This window comes from Agelaius phoeniceus, chromosome 16 (assembly GCF_051311805.1).
Source record: "Agelaius phoeniceus isolate bAgePho1 chromosome 16, bAgePho1.hap1, whole genome shotgun sequence".
Taxonomy (NCBI): Eukaryota; Metazoa; Chordata; class Aves; order Passeriformes; family Icteridae; genus Agelaius; species Agelaius phoeniceus.
In genome coordinates, this window is record NC_135280.1 from 15294268 (window position 1) to 15318983 (window position 24716).

The window sequence follows — 24716 nt, forward strand, 5'->3', positions numbered from 1 at the left end:
GATCAAGAGTTATTGTGGTGTAATGGGGCAGGGAAGCCTTTGAAGCACTCAGCAGCTTTCCTGTTCAAACACCAGCAGCAGGGCCTGCACAGGAGCTGGAATTGCTACTGGTGGCATCATTCAGACTGCACAGTTGTGATTCCTGCAGTGCCTGGTGTGCTCAGTGTTACCTGTGGCTGTTTGTTTCCTGTTTGCCCTGGGCAGGTGAACTTGCAGCTCCCTGACTTTCACACAGTATTTTGGAGATCCTTGTGGATAACCAGCCAAGGGAAACATCAGCCAGCCTGGGGTTTGCTGGAGCTCCTGGGAACTGCCCTGGGGAAGGGCTTCCCACAGCCAGTGAGCTGGTCCCTGCTGTTGTGCTTCTGCACCCTCTGCTGCTTCCAGCTGGGTTAGCTACAGAGGGAGGGAGGCGGAAGGGAAATTTAATGTTTGCTGTCTTCGTTTGAAGAGATCAAAAAATGGTGTCAACTGCAGCCTCCTCTGCAGGCCAGATGGAACATTGCAGTGCTGACCCTGGGGCTGTCTCTCCTGGCAGATCCCCAAGGACGAGCACATCCTGCGCTTCCTGCGCGCCCGCGACTTCAACATCGACAAAGCGCGGGAGATGCTGTGCCAGTCGCTGGCCTGGCGCAAGCAGTACCAGGTGGATCTCATCCTGCAGTCCTGGAGACCCCCAGCCCTGCTGCAGGAGTACTACACTGGGGGGTGGCACTACCAGGACAAAGGTGAGTGTTGCTGGCTGGGGCTCTGTACAAATCACCAATGGGATGGGACTGCTGAGGAGCTGCCTTGAGCTGTTTGATTTTCCACCATCAGCCTCATTACATGGTTGTGACAATGGGAAGATGCCAGCAGCTCACATCTCAGGCAGCAGACCAAGAACTCAATGTCACAACTCACTTTATAAGTTTTCTGACCAATCCCACAAAGCAAAAGCACATTGACAGTAGTTCTATCCAACCACTATAAGCACAGGTACCTTTGGGTAAACAATGCTTGCTTATTTTGGATACAAGGCCTGCTTGTGAGCCCTAAAACACAATGCACAGAGCTCCATTATTAAGCTTCAAACTTCCTAACATCTCACTAGATAAACTTTTCTGCAGATTAGGGTGTTATTCTAGACAAGCATTAATACACAGACCATTGTTCTATTTATCCTTACTTTTCTACATTTTACATAATTTTTCTGCTGACCAATCTCATGGCTACTGCTTGGCTCCAATCACAGTTCAGCTGACTCTGAGGCTGCCTTTTGCAGCTTTCCCAAAACCCTCTGATTTTATGGATTCCCACAGTGAGGAGCTGCCCCTGGCATCTCACTGGTGGCCTGGTATGTTGAGGAAAGCTGTATTGACATTTTTAAAGTTAACAAAGCAGTTCAGTGCCTATGAGCAACCACTCTGCTTCCCTGTAATCGTATTTCTTCTGCACAGATCAGTCAGTCCAAAGCAATTTCTCTGAACAGGTTGCTTTTGGCAGTGATTTTTATCCTTTTCAAATATTTAATGTGGCTTTTAAAAAAGGTATGAGAGTGTTATCCTGGGAGACTAAAGTGCTGCCCTCTCTAACCCCTTTGTTTGAAGATGGGCGGCCGCTCTACATCCTCCGCCTCGGCCAGATGGACACCAAGGGTTTGGTGAAGGCCCTGGGAGAGGAGTCCCTGCTGCGACATGTGAGCTGTGCCTTTGTGTGTCACCTGTCCCCTCAGCATGCTAGGGAGTCTTGTCATGGTGCATCAGGAATCCTGGAATGGTTTGGGTGGGAAGGGACCTTAAAGCTCATCCCATCCCAGGGACACCTTCCACTGTCCCTGGGATGGAACTGTCCAACCTGGCTCCTGTCCAACCTGGCTCCTGTCCAACCTGGCCTTGGGCACTGCCAGGGATCCAGGGGCAGCCCCAGCTGCTCTGGGCACCCTGTGCCAGGGCCTGCCCACCCTCACAGGGAAAAATCCCTTCCCAATATCCCCTCTAACCCTGCCCTCTGCTTTCTGGATTTTTAAAAATAAGATCTCCAAGCCATCCTGGTAACTCAGCCATTCTCAGGCTAATCCCTGTCTGTGCTGTCTTTGATTCCAGGTTCTGTCCATTAATGAGGAAGGCCAGAAGAGATGTGAGGAAAACACCAACATCTTTGGCCGCCCCATCACGTCAGTATAATTGGTTTTAATTGGTTTATAACTGGTTTTCCTGGGCCCTTGCAGACTCTCAGTGCCATGGTGAAGGATGCTGCTGTGGTTTGGGGTGATGTCCTTAGGGTTACAGTGCAGACAGCAGTGTGTCTTATGGGCTGGATGGGGACCACACATATATTTATAAATTTATTTGTTGGACTTAAATGCAGACAAATCCCACAGTTTTGTTGGACAACAAGTATTGATCCTTCCTTATATCATTTTCATATCCCATCTCAGAATAATTTAATCTTTCTGTCTTGGTGATTTTAATCCACATCTTTGAAATTCTGGGGTTTTTAATACAGGAGCCTGTCTACCAGATTCCACCTTCATTTAAAATGCATTTTGACATTATTTTTAGCAATAGGCCTTCATACCTTCACCACCTTCTTCCAGAGTGACAGATGTTCCTGTCCTTGGGGTTGGGTGTTTGTGTTACCTGGAGCTCACCTGGATTCTGCTGCCCAGGTGGAGATGTGCTTTTATTGGAGCTGCTTGTGTCCCTTGTTGGCTTCCCTGGGTCCTGCACGGGCTGTGGGGTCACTGTGGATCCTAAACTGCGCAGCCACCACACTCTAAAGTTCTGACAGGTCTTTTTCTGCCTGTTTGTTTTAGATCCTGGACATGCCTGGTGGACTTGGAAGGGCTCAATATGAGGCACCTCTGGCGGCCTGGGGTGAAGGCCCTGCTCAGGATCATTGAGGTGGTGGAGGACAACTACCCTGAGACCCTGGGGAGGCTCCTGATTGTGAGAGCACCACGGGTCTTCCCTGTGCTCTGGACCCTGGTGGGTGAAACCTGGGCTCTGCAGGGTCACTGCCACATGTGCAGGGTCACAGATAGCTCCATCAGCAGAGGCAGGGAGGGAAATCTCCAGGCAGCTTATGGGGAGCTCCTGAAGAGCCACAGCAGAACCAGGCATGGGGTACCTGCAGCTCACTGGGTTCTGGTCACTGCCATCCACCAGGACAGGATGAGAAACCTGGATCAGAATTGCCCATTCCACCCAACCTTGGTGGGCTTTCATATAGATGGGAAAAGACAGATAGCTTTTAATCTAATGCTGTAGGACACTGAATGGTAATATGTAGTAAGTAATAAGTAGTAAATAATAAATCTGGTTCTGCCTGGTGCCTGCTGACTGCTCTGGCAGTGTGAGAACATGGTTGTTACATTTCTTGTGAGGTTTGTGGGTGAGGCAGTGACTGCAGACTTGCTTTACAGGAAGCAGAAAGTGTTGTGAGATAGTAATACAGAGAGAGAGAACATTTTCAGTTTGTTATCCCTCTCTTTGGGAAGTGCCTCAGAGCTGAGAAGCTCTGCACACTGCTGAGACATGTTGTGAGATGGCTCAGCCAGTGTCCCCAGCTGCCCTCAGTGACAGCCATGTCCTGTGTGCCCTTTGTCTTTCAGGTCAGTCCCTTTATCAATGAGAACACACGGCAGAAGTTCCTCATCTACAGTGGCAATAACTACCAGGGCTCAGGAGGGCTGGTGGACTATGTGGACAAGGATGTGATCCCAGACTTCCTGGGAGGAGACTGCATGGTGAGTTTTCCTTCCTCTTGTGCAGGTGCAATCTGGAACTGATTTCTTCTTCTTCACCCCCTGGCCTTCCACTGCCTTCTGGAAGGGGTTAAGCCTCTGTGCTGGCCAGCATGGCCCTGCTGTGGGCACAGGGCAGTTGATTTGGGCACAGAGAGCTGCCCCCTGCAGTGCTGGTGCTGCCCTGGGATCCTGGGCTGTAGGAGCGTCAGGGGTAGCACAGTCAGACACAGAGATCTCTGCAGCCAGGTCAGGAACTTGGGGTTCATTGCAAAGGGCCTGGGGGCAGGGCCCTGCTGGGAGCTGCCAGGCACAGCTGAGAGTAGGCCCCAGAGAAGAGAGGGGGAGAGAGGATGGGAGGGTAAGAGGGTAAGAGAGCGAGGTTCCCATTACAATACAATAAATCGTCTTCTGTGTTGAATATTCTGATTCTCACTAACCAATCTAGTACAAGATACAAATCCTATAGCATTTACATACAGCCTATAAGAATCATTACATTACCATACTGTGTTACATTTTAAACCCTATAAACTCCTCTTTGGGCCCCTTCTGCCAAGCTGTAGGGTCTGCTCTGACCCTTGGAGCTGTCTGCAAGCAGAGGGTGTTGTTTCATCAAAAGGGGATCACCTTCAGCTGGCCATGCCATTGTTTTCCCATTGTTCAGGAACTGAGGTATCTCAAAGCTTGCTTCCATTTCAATCTCACTTATAGTTTCTATATTCTCAAATTCTTTTGCCAGGCAATCATATTTATAAGGCTTTCCTGTTTCATCTTCCCCAGCACTGGAGCAGGGTCAGAGGGCAGCTCTGCAGGGAGCTCACAGAAACCTCGGTAGTTCCCATGAGCTCAGAGCCACTGTGCAGTTCTGGCTCAGCTGAGGGCTCAGCCCATGTCTGACAGCAGCAGGGGTTGCTGGCTCACTGCTGGAGCATGCTGAGCCCTGTTTGTCTGTGTGATGTTGCAGTGCACTGTCTCAGAGGGGGGGCTCGTCCCCAAGTCCCTGTACCAGAGCGAGGACGAGCCGGAGAACTCGGATCACATCCGGCTGTGGACAGAAACCATCTACCACTCTGCCAGTGTCCTCAAAGGAGCCCCACACGAGGTACAGAGCACACCCTGAGCTGCTGGCATGGCACAGTGACATGTGTCCCCTCTGCTGGGGCTGCTGGAGCAGCCAAGGGCTCGGCAGCAGCTGCTGTTCCTGCAAGGGAGCAGCTGCATGTGTGGGAGTGAAGAGAGCAGTGTCAGCAGCAGAGTCTCTTATCTCTGCTGTGGCCTGATCTTCTGTAAGGTCCAGTCTCTTCCTGCTCCTCCTCCTCCTCTTGGGAGAAATAAAGGACACTCAGTTTCCCTTGTGATAGTTCAGCTCCCATTCCCAGCAGTGCAGCTGGGACAGTAATGGGGGTGATAAAGGAAGGTGTGTGCTGGGAGTCACCACCAAACAGGATGTCCCAAAAAGGAGGAAATCAGTGTTAAATCAGCCTTGTGGGCTCTCTGATGGGGAGTCACTCTGATTTGGCTCTTTGTGCCTCACTTCCACTGAGGTTTTCCTAGAAGAAATAACTCATTTACAAGCAACTCTGATATGGGGAGAAAAGGTAAAAACTCCTGAGTGGGTGTACTGTGGTAGGGTTGGGAGTGGGAGGTGGTGTGTATCCCCCTCAGGAGCCAGGACCATCACCCAGCTGAAGGATTGTGGAGCAAAGTCTGTTTGCCCCAGAGTGGGGAGGAGCACAGTGCTGCCACCTGAGCACCTGACCCTGTTCTGTTCCTTTCTTAGATACTCGTGGAGATCCTGGAAGGGGAATCTGTCATCACCTGGGACTTTGACATCCTGAAGGGAGATGTGGTGTTCAGCCTCTTCCACTCCAAACGAGCTCCTGAGCCAAGTCACAAAGAAGCCACCTCACCAAGTCCCTCTGGTGCAGGGGACAATGTGCAGCTCATTGACAAGAGCTGGGTGCTGGGGGTGGATTACAGCCGGGTGGAATCTCCCCTGGTCTGCAGGGAAGGAGAGAGCATCCAGGTCAGTGGGGTGGGGTCCTGCCATGGCCTCAGAGTCCTGCCAGCTCCAAATTCCTCCAGGGAGGGAATTGATGGTGTGGGAAATCAGGAGCTGCTAGAAAAGGGGGCTGTGGTCATTCCCAGCAGCAGGGAAGGGGGGATTCTGCCCCTCTGCCCCACTCAGGTGAGACCCCACCTGCAGAGCTGCCCCAGCCCTGGAGCCAACAGCAGCAGGACCTGGAGCTGCTGGAGAGAGTCCAGGAGAGCCCATGGAGATGCCCCAGGGCTGGAGCCCCTCTGGAGCCAGGCTGGGAGAGCTGGGGGTGCTCACCTGGAGAGGAGAAGGCTCCAGGGACACCTCAGAGCCCCTTGCAGGGCCTGAAGGGGCTCCAGGAGAGCTGGAGAGGGACTGGGGACAAGGGAAGGAGGGACAGGACACAGGGAATGGCTCCCACTGCCAGAGGGCAGGGCTGGATGGGATATTGGGAATTAGGAATTGTTCCCTGTGAGGGTGGGCAGGCCCTGGCACAGGGTGCCCAGAGCAGCTGGGGCTGCCCCTGGATCCCTGGCAGTGCCCAAGGCCAGGCTGGGCAGGGCTTGGAGCAGCCTGGGATGGTAGAAGGGGATGGAATGGGATGAGCTTTAAGGTCCCTTCCACCCAAACCATTCTGTGATCATTTTCTAGATAGCCTGTGAATATGAGAAATCCTTATTTAAAGTGAGTCATTGGAGACTCCAAGCTAAAATTCTTACAGAAATTAAGCTAAATAAGCTTTTTCTTTTCCTGCTGGTACTACAGGGCTGTGTCTCAGGCAGGTGAGACAGGTGAATGACACCTGTGCTGGGACATTCAGCCCTTCCCCCAGCCACCCCTGCTCACCTGCTGTCCCTCCCTCTCTGCAGGGCTCCCATGTCACTCGCTGGCCTGGCTTCTACATCCTGCAGTGGAGGATGCACGGGCCCCTGCCCTGCTCCAGCTCCAGCCTGCCCCGTGTGGACGATGTCCTGGCCTCCCTGCAGGGCTCCAGCCACAAGTGCAAGCTCATCTACTACTACGAGGTGCTGGCCTCCAAGGACTTCAGGTAGGGCATTTACAAGGGGTTTACTACAAGTTGCACTGGGGGGGTGAGTTAAACACTTGGATATCAGAGACCCCCATGGGGTGAGTTTCACTGACAAGTGGATGGACACAAAATTGGTGGCATTTTTGCAACCAGTCTCCCCTGGTGCTGTAGGTATTTAAGAGCTCCCTTGAATCTGTGTCCACCAGTGAAATTTGTGCTTTGGGTCTTGCTTGCAGCTGCCTGAAGAGCAGGAGATTTTTGACTCAAGAGGGTTTTTAACTTAGTTGGGAATATTTTGCAAAGCTGATTTTGGAGTAATTGAAATATCAGCTGGGCTGTTTCCCAGATGATTTTGTTTGGCACTTCTGGGCAGGTGAACAGCCAGCCTTGGCAGGGTGTGCCTGGCCCTCTCCTTCAATGCCAGAAGCACCTCCCCATCTGTTAATCTGAGCTCTGTGCAAGCCTTGGCCCTTCCCTGGAGCTGGAGGAGGTGTTGGGCAGAGCAGATTTGAGGGTGGTGGCTTGAGGTGTGACCTGGCCAGGTCCTGTGGGGTCAGAGCAGCAGAAATGCCTCTCTCCAGTCCTGCTCTTCCTTGGGCTCTTCCTGAGCCCAGCCTGCTTTTGGCAGGAGGAGCTGGGACTCTGGTGTTCAGTAGCCTGGAGTCCTTGGGTTCACAAGGCTGCATCTGGAGTCCTTTGGAGCTTTCCTTTCTCCTCAGGGACAGCTCCCAGAGGCTCCAGCTGTGTCCCTTTCCCCAGAACAATAGTCAGAGACAAGGACTAATATCTGTAAATGGGAAAAAATGTCTCTGACTGATTAATTTTTCATCATGACACAGAGATTCTTAGAGAGCAAATGGGAAATGATGGGCCACAAGCCCTTGTGCAAGGGCTAGAGAGGGGAGCTGATCTGTGGGAGGAACCCCTTCACTGCAGCCTTGCTAACAGCACTTCTGTTCTGTCCCATCCCAGGGGATCCATGTCCAGCCTGGAATCTTGCACCAGTGGCTTTTCCCAGCTGAGTGGAGTCACCACATCCTCCAGCCAGTCCCAGAGCAGCTCCCACCTCTCCAGATAGCAGAGCCAGGGCTGCAGCACCAGGGGCACCCGGGGCTGCTCCAGCCCCAAACCAAAGAGCTCCAGGGCTGAGCCGTGGGGCAGCCGCAGCCATTTGGACACAGAGAGGCCTCTGGGGGCTGCTTCAACCACAAAAAACTGAAATTCCAAGGGCAGGTTTAGGGGTTTTGAGTCTGCTGCCTGCTCCTCAGTAGCCTCCTTCACCACCTGTGGGTTTTGGTGCCTGTGAGTTTGCAGGAACCCACTCCAAAGGGCTTTTCCATTGGTTCTTTCCCCCAGAGGAGGCTGATGTTGCCTTAGCTCCTGGACCTTGAGAGAATTCCTGGGTGGCAAAACAAGGGAATGTCCTGGCTGCCCACAGGGTTCTGCTTCCACACTGGGCAGTCAGGGGGGCATTCCAGGGGCAGGGCCTTGGCAGGAACTGCCAACACCTGGGTACAGGCAGGATGGTTCAGAAATCAATTCCAGGCCACACCAAAAACCTCTCCTGGTCTGGCAGGATGCTCTGGGAAATGTGTTGGATTTTTTTTAACCCTGCTGAGAAACAAAGTCAAAAGGTTTTGGTTTTTTTTTTTAGAAATTCCAGGCATTGAATCTGCCTGCAGTGAGTGGCATCTTCCAAACTATTGTTTCTTTTTACTCAGGTTCACAGCAATAATGAGTAGGTCTGTCCCATTCCCGAGTGGATGGGAACTGAATCCAGTCCTAAAGGGCTAAGAAAAGCAATATTTGATTTCCTGAAGGCACAAGATTTTCTGGCAGTATTACAGAACTTGCTTCTTCTAAACATGAGCTCACTTGAACCATTCAGAGAGGCATGTATGTATGTAAGCACTTACTGAAGCCTATTTATTCTATACTAGCTTATTTTAAATTAATTTTTAACTTATTATGTCAGAAATGGCTATTTATTAAATACAGTCACCTTTTTTAATGGGATGAACTTTGTTTTAGAAAGGAATAACTGATTGTCTTCAATCCCAAGCAATCTTTCTGCTTGGGTCCTGATCTTTGTGATCAATGGATGTTCTTGCAAAAGGGCTGCATTGGGTTAAGGGCTTGTGTCACCTTCCTTGTGAGGAAAGGTGAGAGTCCCGTGCTTTTTTAGACTGTTTTTTAGGGTTAAGAAACAAGGATTGAGTTCAGGAGTTGTCATGAAGATGCACTGTCTTCCTACACACCAAAAATGCCACGTTTGTCCCTAATCTCTGATTGTTCCTGTAGTCAGGTTGGGGAGCAAAGTTATCCATGTTCTTGTCCAGGTGAAAAAATAATGAGAGCAGGTGTCAAATATTCACCAAGTTTTTATTCAGGAATCTGTGAAATTGTTCCTTCCCACCCTGTTTTTTTTAATCACTGGTTTTGAAGCACCAGGCTCTGCCAAATGAGAAAAGAGCCAAAATATCTGGGACAATGGGAGACAAAGAACTTGGCACGGTTTTGAGTTTTTTAAGGATTGGAGCCACTGCACCTTGCATCTCTCCCTGTGAACAGGTAACTTTGTTATGTAGAGCTCAGGGAAGTTCTGATTTCCAATTCTCAGTTGTTCCATAGACTTTCATGTTTCTCCCAGACAAATGAAACTTCTGTCTCTGGCATTTCAGCATAACTGGAATCTGATAAAGAGGGACAAATGTAAATGTAATTCCCACCTTTCCTCTGGGAAGACAGGAATTTTGGAAGCAAAAGTGCATGTGTGTATCCCTCATGGAAAATCCTTGACCCAGAATAAAATCTAATTTTAAAAACAGTTTCAGACTCCCAAAGCCCCAGGAGCAAACCCAGCCCTGTCCCCCTGTGCTGTTTCAGGATTGTACCTTCCCTTCTCACGTGGTTGCAGTGGCAGCATTCCTGTTCCCTGGGTTTGCTCTGGGTAAGAATCTCTTCCTTTGCCCTAGATTTTTTTGTCATTTTGTTTTGAAATGTGGGATATGCTGTTTTCTACCCACCAGAAGTCTGAGTTTTGTCAGTGAAGGACCTTGGTCCCTGGCAGATCTCTGAAGGGTGAGGTCAGGGATGGTTCCACAGAGTGTTCCTGGCTCTGGGGATATCCCAGTCCCAGTTTTTCCTCTTGTCCCTTGGCAGTCCCACTCCTGTGCCCATCAGAGATCATCCACAGGTCTGTGAAGCAGCTTGTGACCTCTCCTTGGCAAGGCTGCCTGGTTTGTCCCACCTGACAATTTACTCTGAAACCAATTTAAATAATTCAATATTTTTTTTCCTTTTCCTCCTGAATATTAACAGGAAAAAAGGGAGCAACAGCCTGGATGCTGTGCTGTGCTTTCTAAACCTGACCTTGTGAACTGCAGATACCAGAGACACAGAATTCTTCTACATCACCTTTTCCCCCTCAAACTACATCAGTGTGCTTAGAAAATAAACTCAGAGTTTTCTTCACAGTGAGCTGAGGCTGGGAGGGATTTTGGATCCTCAAAAATCTCCTGAGCCAGAGCCTTGGGCAATGGGCTCATTGTGGGTGATGCAGCAAAGCCCTCCCTGCTCCCTCCCCAGCAGCCAGGCCAGTGAGCTCGGGCTGTGTGCAGGGATGGAGCTGCTGGTTAAAAAGGGGCTCCCAGAAAATTGGGGCTGTCCCTGGTTCAGATATTCCCTATGCAAACACAACACCTACCTCAGAGCTGGGGCCATGTCTGTGGTGCAGGGGAGTGCAGGATGCTGTGCCAGGGTCACACAGCCACATGTGGCACCTTCATTGCCAGAGTCCTCCAGGTGTGCCCCAATCCCTGCGCCCTGGCCAGGGCTGGGAAGGGCAAACACAGAGCCTGAGTGAGGATGGACGCTGGATGGCCTCAGCTGTGGTTCAGGGCACGGTCCTGAGCCGTGTTTTGCTGCTCTCCGCTGTGAAAAGGGCCCTGTCCCCGCCGGAGGAGGAGGGCAGAGCCCCGGGGCACCAGGGGCGGCTCCAGCCCCGGCTCCAGCCCCGCAGGTGTCACCGGTGCCGGGGCAGCGCTGGGAGTCGGCTCTGGGGCTCTCAGGGAGGCACCAGAACAGCTCAGCCATTCCTCAGCTCAGTCATTCCTCAGCTCAGTCGTTCCTCAGCTCAGTCGTTCCTCAGCTCAGCCATTCCTCAGCTCAGTCATTGCTCAGCTCAGTCATTCCTCAGCTCAGTCGTTCCTCAGCTCAGTCATTCCTCAGCTCAGCCATTCCTCAGCTCCTGAACTCACTGTTGGGAACAATTCCCCACGGTGAGCAGGCCAGGCACTCCTTAGTGACTGAGATGCAGCTGTGCTCTCTGCTCAGCCTCTCTGGTTCTGTCTGTTCCTTTTCAGGAAGTGTGGATAACAATTTGTAATCCCAGTTTGGTTTGTTGGCAGAAGATTTTGAAAATGCCATAATCCACTCACAATTCCCAGCAGGAACTGGTGAGCCCAGCTGTCCACCACACTGGGCTGGGAAGCTGCTGGGGCTGAGGCCAACCCTGCTCCAGGCAGGGAATCCCTCATTTCAAAAGCATTTTATGAGCTCACACTGCTTTAATGTCCCAAATGTTTGTACTGTGGGCAATTAATGCAAGGAACAGCTATTAGAGATTTACTTGACAGCAGCTGTCAAAGACTCCTGCATGCAATTAGCTTTAATATTCCTCCAACACCTTTGTGATGCTCCTTACATCTGATTATTTCTCTCTTGGAAGGTGAAATTGGAATCAAGTCACTTTTGCTGGCTTTTAGTGACACCAACACCCCCTTCCAAGCTTTCAGTTACACCTAAGTTAAATGGGCATTAATTAAGTTTTTTAGCAGCACTTACTTTCTCTCCTTTGCAGCTGGCTTTGGTTTTATACACTGAAATCCTCATTTTTCTCAGCCAAAACCCTCAAAGCTCCTGTAAGAGCCCACTGCAGGGCACTGAAATAACAGATGTCCTCCTGTGATGGTGTCTGTGTGTCCTGGTAGAGCTGTACTTTTGGGTATGTGGGAAATAAAACATTTCTGAGAACATGTGGAATTGTTTGATTCAACTGTTGAAATTGCAGAGCAGTGAAAATTCAAGCCTGTGTGCTGCTCTCTTTGCCCACAGAAGCAGAGGGAATGCTTGTATTCACTTTTTCCTGCTTTTTAACTAAAATGTTTGGGGTTTTTTCTACAGAACCAGCATCTTTTGTTTCATTTCCTAGCACAGAGTGGGCTGGAACAGCACATCCTGCAGTGTGGGTGTTATTAAACATAAAAGAGCCCCTGGGTTCCACTGGGGGGCTGAGGTTAACTGGGAAAGGATCAGCTCCTTCTGCAGCTGCACATCAGGAATTCTCAGTTTCAGGCAGGTAGCACTAAAAGACTTTATTCAAGTTTCAAATAAACTTCTGTAAATCATAGAAAAATAGAGTCTCTTGGTTACAGGCTGATTTGGTGCCAACACTGGCACAGAAAATACACATCCTTTACTTGGAGAGGTAAAAAGGGAGTGAGTGCATAAAGGTGTGTGGGGCTCAGACAGGCTCTCACCCCTCTGCAGCATCCAAGGGGCTTGGCCAAGGCTGGTTCCCTCCCAGGGAAGCAAATTCCAACACTGTTTGAATGGAGCTGTGCAGGGATGTGTTCCACATTTCTCTGAGGAGAGCCCAGCTGGGGCAGGGCAGCCCAGTCTGTGCCATGCCAGCCATGCCAGGCTGTCCCTGTCTGTGCCCTTCCCCACAGGGACAGCTCCAGGCTGTGCCAGGGTCCCTCAGAGCTGGGCAGAGCCTTTGGCACCTGGGAGCTGGAGAGATGCACAGCTGGAACCTGGGAGGGCTTTTTTGGTGCTGTGCTGCAGGAGCTGCCCCAAAGCACAGCACTCATCACCCTCTGGGGCTGCTCTGGCCTGAGGATTGGTCAGAAAACACCCCAGCCCTGCAGGGACTGTCACAACCCTGCATGTCACCCCTGAGCCACCACCACAGCCAGGACAGGAGGGCTCTGCTGCCACTGGCTGCTGCGCCTGCTTCAACATTTTAGAACAAACTTTTGGTCACTTTTCTGATTAAAATCTGAGCTTAGCAAGGAAGGGCAGACACTGACTAATACCCTTCAGCCCAGCTTTGTACTAGAGGCAGTTTAACCAGCATCTTAAAAGCACTGCTCAGGTGAGCAGGGATCTTTCAGAGCTGCTGTGACCTGCATCCCTCACCTGTTTGCCTCCCATCTCCTTTCCTGCTGCAGCTGTGGAATTCCCTCACCCAAGGGATGTCCTGCATCCCCTGATGCTGCAGTCCTGGCTGCTGGGGCAGCAGAGGAAAGGAAACCACAGCCTCAACAGGGAGTTCCTGGGCTGAGGTTCCTCAGGCAGCATCTGAGGCTCCCAGTAGGAACAGCCCCAGTCCCAGTCGGTGCTGAGGGGCAATGCAGGGTGAAATCCCTCATCCCATCCATGATTCTAAAGGAACTCTTGGTTTGGGTCCTGAGTGTCCTCAGGCTCCTGAGTGTCCTCGTGCTCCCAGGCAGCAGAGGTGGGGCTGTGAGGGGTGTCCCCGTTGATGTCCCTCAGGGGGAGGTAGCGATAGTCCCGCTGCTGCTGCTGCTGCCGCCGCCCCTGCAGCACCAGCCCCACGTTCCCCAGGGCACTCAGCACCAGCAGCAGGGCCAGGGCAGAGCTCAGGGAGAGCCACGAGCTCCTGTGGGACACAAATCACAGCAGCAACAGCTCACCTGTGTGCCCAAGTGTGCAGAGGACTGCCCTCCCTTCTCTGTGTTCCCAAGCTTGTGGGCCTGCTCTCAGGCAGGACAGAACCACAGAACCATTAGGGCTGAAAAGCCCTCCAAGATCATCGAGTCCAACCATTGTCCCAGCACTGCCAAGGCCACCTCTGACCCATGTCCCCAACTGCCACATCCAAATGGCTTCTAAATCCCTCCAGGGATGGGGACTCCACCACCTCCCTGGGCAGCTGTGCCCATGCCTGACCACCCTTCTGTGAAGGAATTTCCCCAATATCCAATCTGAACCTCTCCTGGCACAACTTGGGGCTGTTTCCCCTTGTCCTGTCCCTGTCCCCTGGGAGCAGAGTCCGACCCCCCGGCTGTCCCCTCCTGTCAGGAGCTGTGCAGAGCCACAAGGTCCCCCCTGAGCCTCCTTTTCTCCAGGCTGAACACCCCCCATGCTCTGTGGCAGCCTCTGAGATGCACAGTGAGCACCAAACACTTACTCCGACAGAGAGAACTTGTCTTTGCTCTTCTCCTTTTCCAGGGAAGCCAAACACTGTCCAGCTGGAAAACAAAGAGAGAAGAAAGGTGGGGCAGGGTGTAAAATTCCACTAAAAAAGAGCAAGGTTAAGCAGAGCTGCTGACTAAGCAAACATCATTATGCACTAAAGCTGCTCTTCCAGCTTTTCCTCAAGCCCCAGCCCATGCAGGGATACCTCTGTGTAAGTGCTCCTGCAGTGCCCCGCGGTGGCTGATGTTGCAGCTGCCCGTCTCGGGGTCACAGGGACACGAGTGGTCACACGCACAGCGGCTCTGGCAGCTCGGCCCAAACCAGCCCGGGGGACACTCTGGGGATGGGATCACAAAGGGATTGGTCATTGCCACAGCTCCACCTGCTCTGAGAGCACCCAGGCTGAGGCTGCGGCTCCCTCAGCTCAGCCGAGCCCGCAGCAGCCTGGGAGCACCATGCTGGAGTTCAAGGCTGCTCCTTGGTGTGCTTCAGAGGGAAGTTTGTGTAAAACTGGGATCACAGAATCATGGAATGGTTATTTGAGTTGAAAGGGACTTTAGAGCTCATCTTGCTCCACCCCCTGCCATGAGCAGGGACATCTTCCACTATCCCAACTATGGTTGCTCCAAGACCCAAAGTCCAACCTGGCCTTGGACACTTCCAGGGATGGAGCAGCCACAGCTGCTCTGGGCAACATCTCTGGGATGGGATTGGCTGAGTGTTCCCAGGAACACAACATCACTGACAGAACCAGCCAGCCAGGAAGTTCACAGCCCCCTGTAATTCAATTGTTCACTCAGATCCAGGGGACCTGGAGTGGTTACACCAGGCAGAACACTCAGCACTGGCCCAGGGAGTGTGAGGGTGGATGGCTGGACAGCCCTGTGGAGCATTCCCCAGGCTCTGACCTGCAGCACCTGAAGCCTGGGCTTCAGCAGGGCCTGGTGCAACACCCTGGAGCAGAGGATGTTTTGTGGTCACTCAGGGGCTCTGGGAAAAGAATGCAGTTCTTTGGGGCTGAGACTGAACAGGAATCCACAATTTTCCATTGAGGAAGCAAACTCCTCTTTCCTCTCTGCTCCTTCTGTCACAGACACATATTATGAAAAATCCTTTCCTTAAGATTTTTTTCTCCTGAGAAGCTGAAAGGTCTCAAGAACAAAATGTAACCAATGGTTATCTGCTGCTGTGGAATGCAACAATTGCATCTTTGATTAGTCTCATGTGGTTGTTTCTCATTAATGGCCAATCACAGTCCAGCTGTCTCAGACTCTCAGTCAGTCACAAGATTTTATCATTCAATTCTTTCCTTTGCTTGCTAGCCTTCTGATGAAATCCTTTCTTCTATTCTTTTAGTATAGTTATAATATAATATAATATAATATTATATTATATTATATTATATTATATTATATATCATAAAATAATAAATTAGCCTTCTGAAACATGGAGTCAGATCCTCATCTCTTCTCTCAGGCTGGGACCCTTGTGAATACCACCACACTCCTTCCTCTCCTTTTTAGCCCATTTGGGTAGGCCAGGCAGGCCCAGAAGAGCTGGGAGCCGGCTGGTGATGTTCAGGCCTGAGCTCCCTGGCAGAACTGCCCCCAAGAGGCGGCTCAGAGGTGACACAAAGCGCTGTCCCCAGCCCCAGGGGTCGCTGTGATCCTTACCATGCTCACAGCTGGTGCCGTAGAAGCCGGCAGGGCAGGAACAGGCGCCGTGCACGGGGTCACAGGAGCCGCCGTGCTGGCAGCGGCACTGCTGGCTGCAGGACTGCCCGAAGGAGCCAGGAGCACACGCTGCAGGAACAAACACAATGTCACCAGGGCAGAGGTGAGCAATGCCAGCACACAGCCCCAGCTCATCCTGTGGGGGATGCTCCCATAAGCTGAGTGTGTGCCCTGAACAAGGAGCAAGGACTCGAGTGTCTCCCACCAAGCCAGCTGTAATTGCTGCAGCTGCATTGAACTCACACTGCCAGAAACGAGCAGCCCAGCCCACAGGGCGGCCTCTCCCTTCCCTGCTCCCCCCCTCGGGCAGGCAGCTGCTGGAAAGTGGCTCCCACTGCCCCTCCCTGGCTGTGCAGAGGCAGGGGAGCAGCAGTCAGGATTTACCTTCGGTGCAGTTGCTGCCAGTCCAGCCGGCGTCACACAGGCACCCAGCTATGCAAACATGGAACAGGCATTACTGACAACAACAACAACACAATTACAGGCAGCAAGGACTTGAAATTAGGAGCCTCTGCCTCTTGAGGTGCCCTCTTACCCCTGCCAGAAGAGGAACCCTGCACTCAGACAAAGGGTGGGTTCACAGCCCCCCTCCCCAGCTGCCACATGCAGCAGAATCCCTGATGGGATTCCCTGGGACCAGCTCTGGGGCAACACCTGCACCCACCAAGCTCTGCCCAGCCACTGGGGCACACTTGAATGAAAGTGGAGTCAGGAGGACAGGAACAGGGAAACAGGGATGGGCACAGAGGGGCAGAAGCTGGGGACACACATTCCAGCAATCCCTAGGCTCAGATTCATGGAAGAGTAGCAACTGCACACTTGTAAAAATTATGAAATAGGAGAGGCAGATGAAGAAGGAACAGTGAGAGGACAGAAGCAGCTGCTGTCACACAGCAGAAAACACAGCCCTGCCCATCAGCAGCCTCACAAAAAACCCAGAGCACAACCCTGGGGCAGAAAAGGAAACTGAGGTACAGAGCTGGCTCCTAAAGGCAATGTGTTCTGGCCGTCTGTGCCTCGGATGCTGGAGCAGAGGGGAAGCAGCCCCACCCACCCCGCTGCTGCCTGGCACACTGTATTCCCCCGGGCCATTCCCCAGAGATGCACGGCCAGGTCCTGCCCCTGCTGCTCCCCGGGCCCCTGGGTGCCACCGGCACGGGACTCACCGGCGCTGCAGACGCCGCGCAGGCTGCAGTTGGCAGGGCCGCAGTCCAAGGTGTCACAGGCGGGTCCCGCCCAGAAGGGGCTGTCGCAGCGGCAGCGCCCGGCCACGCAGAGCCCGTGGCCGCTGCAGTCGGGCGGGTCACAGCCCGGCTCGTGCACGCACACCACGGTGGAGATGCTCCGGGGACAGCGCCACATGCTGTCAAAGGAGCTGGGGACAGCAGGGGGGACAGCCTGAGCTCACCCTGCACTGCCCGGCCCAACCAACACCTGTCACACAACCCAGAGATCTCCTCCTGAGCCACACTGCCAAACGTGAACATTAACACTGGGGAAATATGAACATCAAACTGCACTGGAGTCAATGTTTTAACTGAGTTATAAATCCCATCTGATAGGTATCATTTCAAACATGGAATTACAGAAGCAACACAGTCCCCCTTAAAGCAGTCCCAGATTCCCTCATTTTGGCACACATTTTCCTGAATGTTATTTGCTTTGATATACATTACATCACTGTAGTTATGGCAACTAAATGTTAAATCCCTTCATGTTTACAGTCAGAACTGACTAAAAAGTTGAATTTAAAACAAAAATATTCTTTAGATTTCCTCCAATGAGGAAGGGCAGGGTCTCCCAGTCAGTGTTTCTCTTCCATAATAATAAGCTGCTGACAGATCTCTGCTAATTCCCCTGGATGTGCAGCTCTGAATCTCCCAGACTAAGAGCTGCTGCATTATCCAATTCCCACATCAGCCACTCAGTCACAGCCACAGCTTTGCTGCCTGTCTGGAACCAGCTCAGCTTTAATCCTGGATGACTAAGTGGAAAAAACATGGAGTCACTCAATCTCTTTAAATTCTAGAGCCGCTCTCTCCTGCCTTTGCTGTGGCCTCCCAGGCAGGCCAGGCCGTGGGGCTGGGCTCTGCAGGCTGACAGGAGCAGCAGGGCCCTGGGCAGAGCCAGCAGCACCTACCAGTGCTCAGAGGGGTAGTTGGCCAGGGTCCCGTTCAGGACCAGCGTGGCAGAGCCTCCACCATCCAGGTTGATAGCGTTGATCACTCCCTGCTGCTTCAGGAACTCTGCCATTTCCCACAGGCTGACCCTGCAAAGCAGAGGTTGGTTGGTGATTTGCCTTCAGTGAAGCTGTTAGATCAGGAGCCTGCTGCTCTCTGTGGTGGAAGGGGAAGCTCTCCCATCCCAGGCACCCTGAGGAGGGCTCTGTGAGCCTTTTCTGGCTCCCCTGAGCTCTGCAAATCTCTGCCTTAAAACATGTCCCTGACAGCTGCAGAGCCCCTGCAGCCCCAGGAATTGAGGACCTTACCAAGCCCTTACCCTCTGGACTCTGTCTGTCCATCCACATGAACCAAGACCAGCCGGCCCTGACGGTCGTGTCCCACTGCAGTCCTGGCTGAGATCACATTGATGAACCTGTCAAAGGTTCCTGCAGCACAGGGAACAATTCACACTCAGCTGGGGCACACAACGGGCTGCTCAGACACTCCTGGCTGCAAAGAGTTCCCAGCAAGGGCCTCATCTGAACTGAAGCACAGGAGAGCACAGCCCAGCCTCCTCTCATTCATCCAAGCCCTACAAAAGTGCTCTTGATTAAGTTTTTGTCTGGCACAGGGACAAAGCAGGGGATTCACAATCCCTCGGCTTCATATTCCTTAAGAGGCACCTGCTTTGAGTTTCTGGTTAGACAGGATATTGGAATTCTTGGCTGGGAGGGTGGGCAGGCCCTGGCACAGGGTGCCCAGAGCAGCTGGGGCTGCTCCTGGATCCCTGGCAGTGCCCAAGGCCAGGCTGGACAGGGCTTGGAGTGACCTGGGACAGTGGAAGGTCCCTGCCCACAGCAGGGGTGTGGAGTAAGATGGTCTTTAAGGTCCTTCCAACCCAAACTATCCCATGATTCTATGAAAGTTGGAGCTCTTTGTGGCATTCACATTTTCTGTAAAATCCCTTCGCCCAGGATTTTTCTCCTGGGAAGCTGAGAAGCCTCAGAGAAAAGAGAAACAATTGTTATCTCATTTGCTTCTCCAGTGTTTTGTTCATGTGGAATGTGTTTGGAGATTGTTTACCCACAGGTGGTTGTTTTATTGGGTTCTGCTGTGAGTTGTTTTCACTCTTTGGCCAATCAGAGCCAAGCTGTGTCAGGACTCTTTCCAGAATCAGGAGTTTTCATTATTATCTTTCTAGCATTCTGTAAGTATCCTTTCTGTATTCTTTAGTATAGTTTAGTATAGTATTCTTTAACATAATATAGTATCATAAAGTAATAAATTAGCCTTCTGAGAACATGCAGTCAGATTCATCATTCCTGCCTTCATCTGGGGCAGCCCAAACACAATACCTGTTAAGCACCCTTGTCCCCAGAGTGCCAGGGGACAGAGAGCCCCTGGGCAGGCTGCAGCCAGGCCCACAGAATTTACCTGTGCTCTGGATGTCCCCACACTCAGCTGCCCTGCTCTGGTTGATGTACAGCTCTCCATCCCTCAGCAGCCAAACCACGCCGCTCACCAGCTGCACAAAGGGGTTGGACTGGTCCAGGACATCCTCCTCGGACAGGTAGCTGGGAACAGAGGGCACCAGGGTTACCCACAGGCACTGCACACCATGGTAAAGCCTCTCCTGCTGCCAGCAGGCTCCTGAAGCAGGGAGGAGGGCAGGAAAAGGCAGAGTGAAGGACAGTCCCATCCTAAACCAGGGGCCAAGCAGTGTGAAACAGCACTTGAGCAGCCAGAGCAGCCCCTGCTCTCTGCTCTTGTGCACAGAGCCACAGCTAACCATGGTCCCAGGCCACTGTGCCTCAAACAATGGGGCCAGCAATGGCAGCAGTGTGGCCAGTGAATCTGAGCCAGGGTAATGAGCAGAAAGCATCTGGCAGAACACAAGGACAGAGCTGTGGAGAGTCTCAGTTCAGTCAAAGAGAATTCTCCCAGGCTTCAGGCCTGGCAAACTTAGAGAGGAGGAATGAAAACAATTATTCTCTCTCTTTCTGTTCATGTTGTTTGTAGATATGTACCTTCAGAGTGTGCTATTCATAGCTCCCCAATAGTGTGGAAGGTTTCTACTTTGAGACCAGTCGGGTTTCACCTTAGTGATCTTGGTTATAAAAGGACACTACCTCTTAATAAAATCTCTCTTTTTTGCCTTCTGAACCATGGAGTCATTTCATCCATCCCTGACTCAGCAGCATCACAGAGCCACTGCCAAATACTCAGGGATCTGTGGCAGCAGCTGGAACATCTTGCTGCCTGTCAGCTTCTATTCTCCAAAAATGTGACATCAAACAGCTTTAGAGAGCATTTGGAGCTACAGCATCCAGCCTGCCTGCAGCTGCACTGGATGGCACCTGCTCCTTCCATCTGGGAAGGAGGTTCCCCTGCTCCTGAGACAGCAAAAGGACAGTTCAGTGCCACCTCCGTGCTCAGGTGTTGTGTCACCACAGGGTGCTCCCCGAGGGATACTGCTCTCTCCTGAATTGGGTGATGGGGAATACCTGCCCCAGGGGAGCCTGGGCTGGGGGATGTTTGCAGCTGAGGGGATGAGAGCAGGGGCTGCACAGATGTGCTCTGCCAGAAGTTTTGGGTTTAAAGGTGACTTTTCTGATGTCCTGTGGGAGCTGGATGCTCAACTTTTGTTTGGTATCCATGGCTGCAGGCAAACAAAGCTTTGTGCTTTGTAGAAAAGTGTAATTGCAAACACCTGAATGGCAAACATGCCAAACAAATTCCCTTTTCCCATGGGAAAGGAACAAGACAACATGAACGTGGCTGAAAGTAGATCAAACTACAAACAGTTTGGGCAGGGACTGGCAGCTTCCAAAGCCTGGATTCACCCACTGTCAGCCCAGGGAGCAGCAGCTTTGCAGGGTGGGGTCAGTGCCCTGGGCTGTCCTGCTGGCCGTGATGCAGGGTCAGAGTGAAGGTGTGAACGACTTTCCCCACTGTCCCAAAATTACTTACACCCAAGCTATTTTTCTGATCATGGTTTGGAAGGCACAAAGCCACCAAAGACCACGACAGCTCCTTTTAACAGGGACATCCAGCCAGAGCTGGGGAGCAGCAGGGCAGAGCTGAGCTTAAGGACTCAAGAGTGACCCTGAAATTGTTGTTGAGCTGAGAAGCCCCCTCGCTGAAGGGACATGTCACTGACCCACCCAGCCCCTCTCACACATAAATCAAGGCCATGGTGCTCAGGGCTGCCAGAATGGCTGCAGGGTAAAGCCCTGGCTTGGCACATTCAGTGTGGCTTTGCAGGGATCCTTCCTGAGGTCTGGGACTGAGCTACCAGCAGGGTGGAGGATGCAAATTCCAGGCTGCTGCTGCATCTTCTGAGAGCAGCAGAAGGGTCCTGGGAACCCTTCTGGGACTTTCAGGATCCTCCTGCTGCTGGGGAAGGGCAGCTCCTGGAAGCCTTGCACTCCAGGAGAGCAGTACAGTCTCTCAGTCAAATATTCCTCATCAGAGGGTGATCAGAACTTCTGTCTCCATCTGCTTGGGGAGGGTCACATGCCCAGGTGGGCAAGAAGGCCAGTGATGCCTGGCCTGGACCAGCCACAGTGTGGGCAGCAGGGCCAGGGCAGTGACCATGCCCTGTGCTGGCACTGCTGGGCACCTCCAGTCCTGGGCCCCTCATGACAGGAAGGACACTGAGGGGCTGGAGGGGTCCAGGGGAGGGAATGGAGCTGGGAAGGGGCTGGAGCACCAGGAGGGGCTGAGGGAGCTGGAAAGGGGCTCAGTCTGCAGAAAAGGAGGCTCGGGGGGACCTTGTGGCTCTGCACAGCTCCTGACAGGAGGGGACAGCTGGGTAAGGGTTGGGCTCTGCTCCCAGGGAACAGGGACAGGAGGAGAGGGAACAGCCTCAGGCTGGGCCAGGGGAGGGTCAGGTTGAACATGGGGAAAATTCCTTCAAGGAAAGAGTGGTAGGCACTGGGAGAGCTGCCCAGGGCAGTGGTGGAGTCTCCACCCTTAAAGTGTTCCAAAAAACTGTTAATACGGTCCGTCACAGGTTTGCCCAGAGAGGATGCGGAGTCTCCATCCTTGGAGATGTTCAAAATCCAACCAGACATGGCCCTAAGCAGCCCACTCCATCCAACCTGTGCTGAGCAGGGTGCTGGATGAGGCACCTCCTGAGGTCCCTTCCAAACCCAGCCAGAGCACACACACTGCACTCTGTGTCTCCTCTGCAGGAACACAGAGCCCTCTCCCCTTCTACCCCACCCAGTGTCCCCACTGCAAGCTGGGAGAGGAGACACTGGAACCCAAGCAGCTGGAGATCAGCACTTACTGAGCTTCTCTTCAGCCTAGGACATGAGCCAAGGGCCACAGAGGTATCTAGCTCCACCAGGTACAGCTAGAACATCCCTAGCTTCAGCATTCCAAGTGAGCTTCTGCTCTAACTGGGGAGGCCAAGGAGGCAGTGCTGGGATGAGCTTCCTGCCCAGTGACGCCTGAAAGTCCTCAGGCTAGAGAGCATTCTCTGAACACCTCCCAGCTCTTACCCGAACACCATGGTGCCATCTTTCCGGATGCCAAACTGAGCGTTTTGTAGGCCTCCCGAGTCTCTCACCAGCCTCCCATCGCTCACAACATTCCCGAGGCACTCTCCGGTTTCCATGTTGAAGTAGCCGCCGTTCTGGGCCACCAGACACTTCCTGAGCTTTGCAGTCTCCTCCACGGGGGCTCTGCGCTGAGCCCGGCAGCCGCCGGCGCCGCCCGGCTCCAGCACGGAGAAGGTGCTCAGGGGGTTCCTCACGAAGGTGAAGTGCCCGTAGATCACCTTGCGGTCGCTGCCCTCCGGGTGGATGTACGAGACAAACGTCCTGGTGACAGCCACCGGCCCGGCCGTGCTGTTGTCGCCGGGCCACGCTTCGTGGGTGACATTTCCGTACTTGACGGGCTGGCAGTCCCTGACGTGCCGGTGGCCGTGCCGAGGGCCGTGCTGCCCGGGCGGGTACGGCTGCAGCGAGGGCTCGCCGGGGCCGCTCCTGCAACGACAACACCCGGTTGCCCCAAGGCCGTGCAGGCAGGGTGGTGAGAGCGGCGCAGCTCGGGGTGGGCACGGCCTCGCTGACACCCAGGCCCGCTTCTCCCGCGTCCCCGCTGAGACCCGCCGCGGTTCAAGGGCGGCCGTCCCGCCTGGCACCGGCTCCACCGGCCCGACCTCAGGACACCGGGAGCTGCCGGAGCCGGGCACAGCCGCGCCCCGGGACAGACGGTGCCCAGACACTCACCCGGCGCCGCGGGTCACCTGCAGCGAGCCGAGCACCGCCAACGCGGCCACCAGGACCGTCCCGACCCCCGCTCGCCCCGATCCCCGTCCCGGGGCCGGGCCCGCCCCGACCCCCGCCCGGCCGGGACCGCCAGCCGCGGCCCCCGCCGGCCCACACGCCGCCATCTTGGCGGGCGCTCGGAGCGCGGGCGCCGGCACCGCCCCCTAGCGGCTGCCGGGGCCGGGCGGGCGTCGGAGCGGGGCCGGGAGCGGGACAGCTCCCCCAGGGACACGGGACACGGGCCGGGAACCGGGACAGCTCCCGCAGGGACACGGGCGGGAACCGGGACAGCTCCCACAGGGCGGGAACCGGGGCGGCTCCCCCAGGGACACGGGCCAGGAACCGGGACAGCTCCCGCAGAGACACGGGACGGGAACCGGGACAGCTCCCACCGGGACACGGGCCGGGGCTGGGCAGAGACACGGGCCGGGGCTGGGACAGCACCCAGGGGGCGGGAACCGGGACAGCTCCCACAGGGACACGGGACGGGAACCGGGACAGCTCCCACAGGGACACGGGCCGGGGCTGGGGCAGCTCCCACAGGGCGGGAACCGGGACGGCTCCCACAGGGACACGAGCCAGGAACTGGGACCGGGACAGCTCCCACAGAAAGACGGGTGGGAACCGGGACAGCTCCCACAGGGACACGGGCGGGAACCGGGACAGCTCCCACAGAGAGACGGGCGGGAACCGGGACAGCTCCCACAGGGACACGGGCCAGGAACCAGGACAGCTCCCACAGGGACACGAGCAGGGAGCCCGGGCTCTCTCTCCACAGCACCTCTGACCCTCACGGACAGCACAGCACCTACGGCCCTTCCAGCCTCTGCAGATCCATCACCCCTCTTGGAGGACTGAGACTCTGTCTGTTTTCCAGAAGGGAAAAATACCTACACTGAGGGAATGATGGTACATTGAAGCAGCTCTGGGTCATCCTGAATCTAACTTCAGTGAATCTAACTTACAGAATCATGGAATGTTTTGTGCACAAAGGGACCTTAAAGCCCAGCCCATCCCACCCCTGCCATGGCAGGGACACCTCCCACTGTCCCAGGCTGCTCCCAGCCCTGCCCAGCCTGGCCTTGGGCACTGCCAGGGATCCAGGGGCAGCCCCAGCTGCTCTGGGCACCCTGGGCCAGGGCCTGCCCACCCTCACAGGGAACAATTCCTAATTCCCAATATCCCATCCAGCCCTGCCCTCTGGCAGTGTAAAGCCATTCCTCTTGTCCTATCACCACATTTTCTATCAGTGTTTCTACTGCTGGAGTGGAATTTAATGGGGTGATAGTGACACTCAGCCTGCTCAGAGAGAGGGCAGGCAGCAGCTTGGTTTACTCAGTGAGTAGTAATTATATCCATGTTTTCCCATAGTAGCAAAACTCTTCACTGAGGCATTCAAGGACTGAGGTATTCAAGAAGACAAATTCCTCCACTCTCAGCCTGTGGTTCACTTGCAGCAGTGGCTTTGCCCACCCCAGACATGCAGCAGGTTCCCCACAGGCCACATTCCCTCCTGGGGG

The 24716-nt window shown here is 53.8% G+C and overlaps 2 protein-coding genes across 5 annotated transcripts in view; one reads left to right on the forward strand and one right to left on the reverse strand.

The window, feature by feature from the left end:
- Window positions 1-9625, forward strand: part of SEC14L5 (SEC14 like lipid binding 5) — a 38829-nt gene extending 29204 nt beyond the window's left edge. Inside the window, exons 9-17 of the mRNA XM_054644052.2 lie at window positions 539-728; window positions 1590-1678; window positions 2085-2155; window positions 2798-2969; window positions 3596-3730; window positions 4695-4832; window positions 5511-5756; window positions 6638-6816; window positions 7771-9625. Of these exons, the coding sequence (XP_054500027.1) occupies window positions 539-728; window positions 1590-1678; window positions 2085-2155; window positions 2798-2969; window positions 3596-3730; window positions 4695-4832; window positions 5511-5756; window positions 6638-6816; window positions 7771-7876 (1326 nt within the window). The 3' untranslated portion in view covers window positions 7877-9625. The remainder of the gene's footprint in view (window positions 1-538; window positions 729-1589; window positions 1679-2084; window positions 2156-2797; window positions 2970-3595; window positions 3731-4694; window positions 4833-5510; window positions 5757-6637; window positions 6817-7770) is intronic.
- Window positions 9162-23339, reverse strand: NAGPA (N-acetylglucosamine-1-phosphodiester alpha-N-acetylglucosaminidase). Of its 4 annotated transcripts, none has more exons than XM_054644059.2 (11): window positions 23158-23339; window positions 22426-22911; window positions 19352-19491; window positions 18255-18363; window positions 17896-18024; window positions 16922-17130; window positions 16140-16187; window positions 15696-15824; window positions 14228-14359; window positions 14015-14075; window positions 9162-9484 (listed from the first exon to the last, which is right to left on the reverse strand). In XM_054644059.2, the coding sequence occupies exons 1-11, from the start codon at window positions 23319-23321 to the stop codon at window positions 9415-9417; spliced, it is 1677 nt and encodes a 558-aa protein (XP_054500034.2). In that variant the 5' UTR covers window positions 23322-23339; the 3' UTR covers window positions 9162-9414. The 4 variants fall into 4 exon arrangements, with proteins under 4 accessions (XP_054500034.2, XP_054500029.2, XP_054500030.2 ...); XM_054644054.2 differs by lacking the exon at window positions 9162-9484 and adding an exon at window positions 12159-13483; XM_054644055.2 differs by lacking the exons at window positions 9162-9484; window positions 16140-16187 and adding an exon at window positions 12159-13483.
- Window positions 23340-24716: the final 1377 nt, after the last annotated feature.

Excerpts from the sequence above, each read along its gene's own strand:
- NAGPA (XM_054644054.2), bottom strand. The coding sequence starts at position 23,321 with ATGGCGGCGTGTGGGCCGGCGGGGGCCGCGGCTGGCGGTCCCGGCCGG. Across the intron at positions 18,364-19,351 it reads TGGGGACATCCAGAGCACAG|GAACCTTTGACAGGTTCATC; the intron begins GTAAATTCTGTG and ends CCTGTGCTGCAG. Across the intron at positions 14,360-15,695 it reads CGGCACCAGCTGTGAGCATG|AGTGTCCCCCGGGCTGGTTT; the intron begins GTAAGGATCACA and ends TCCCATCCCCAG.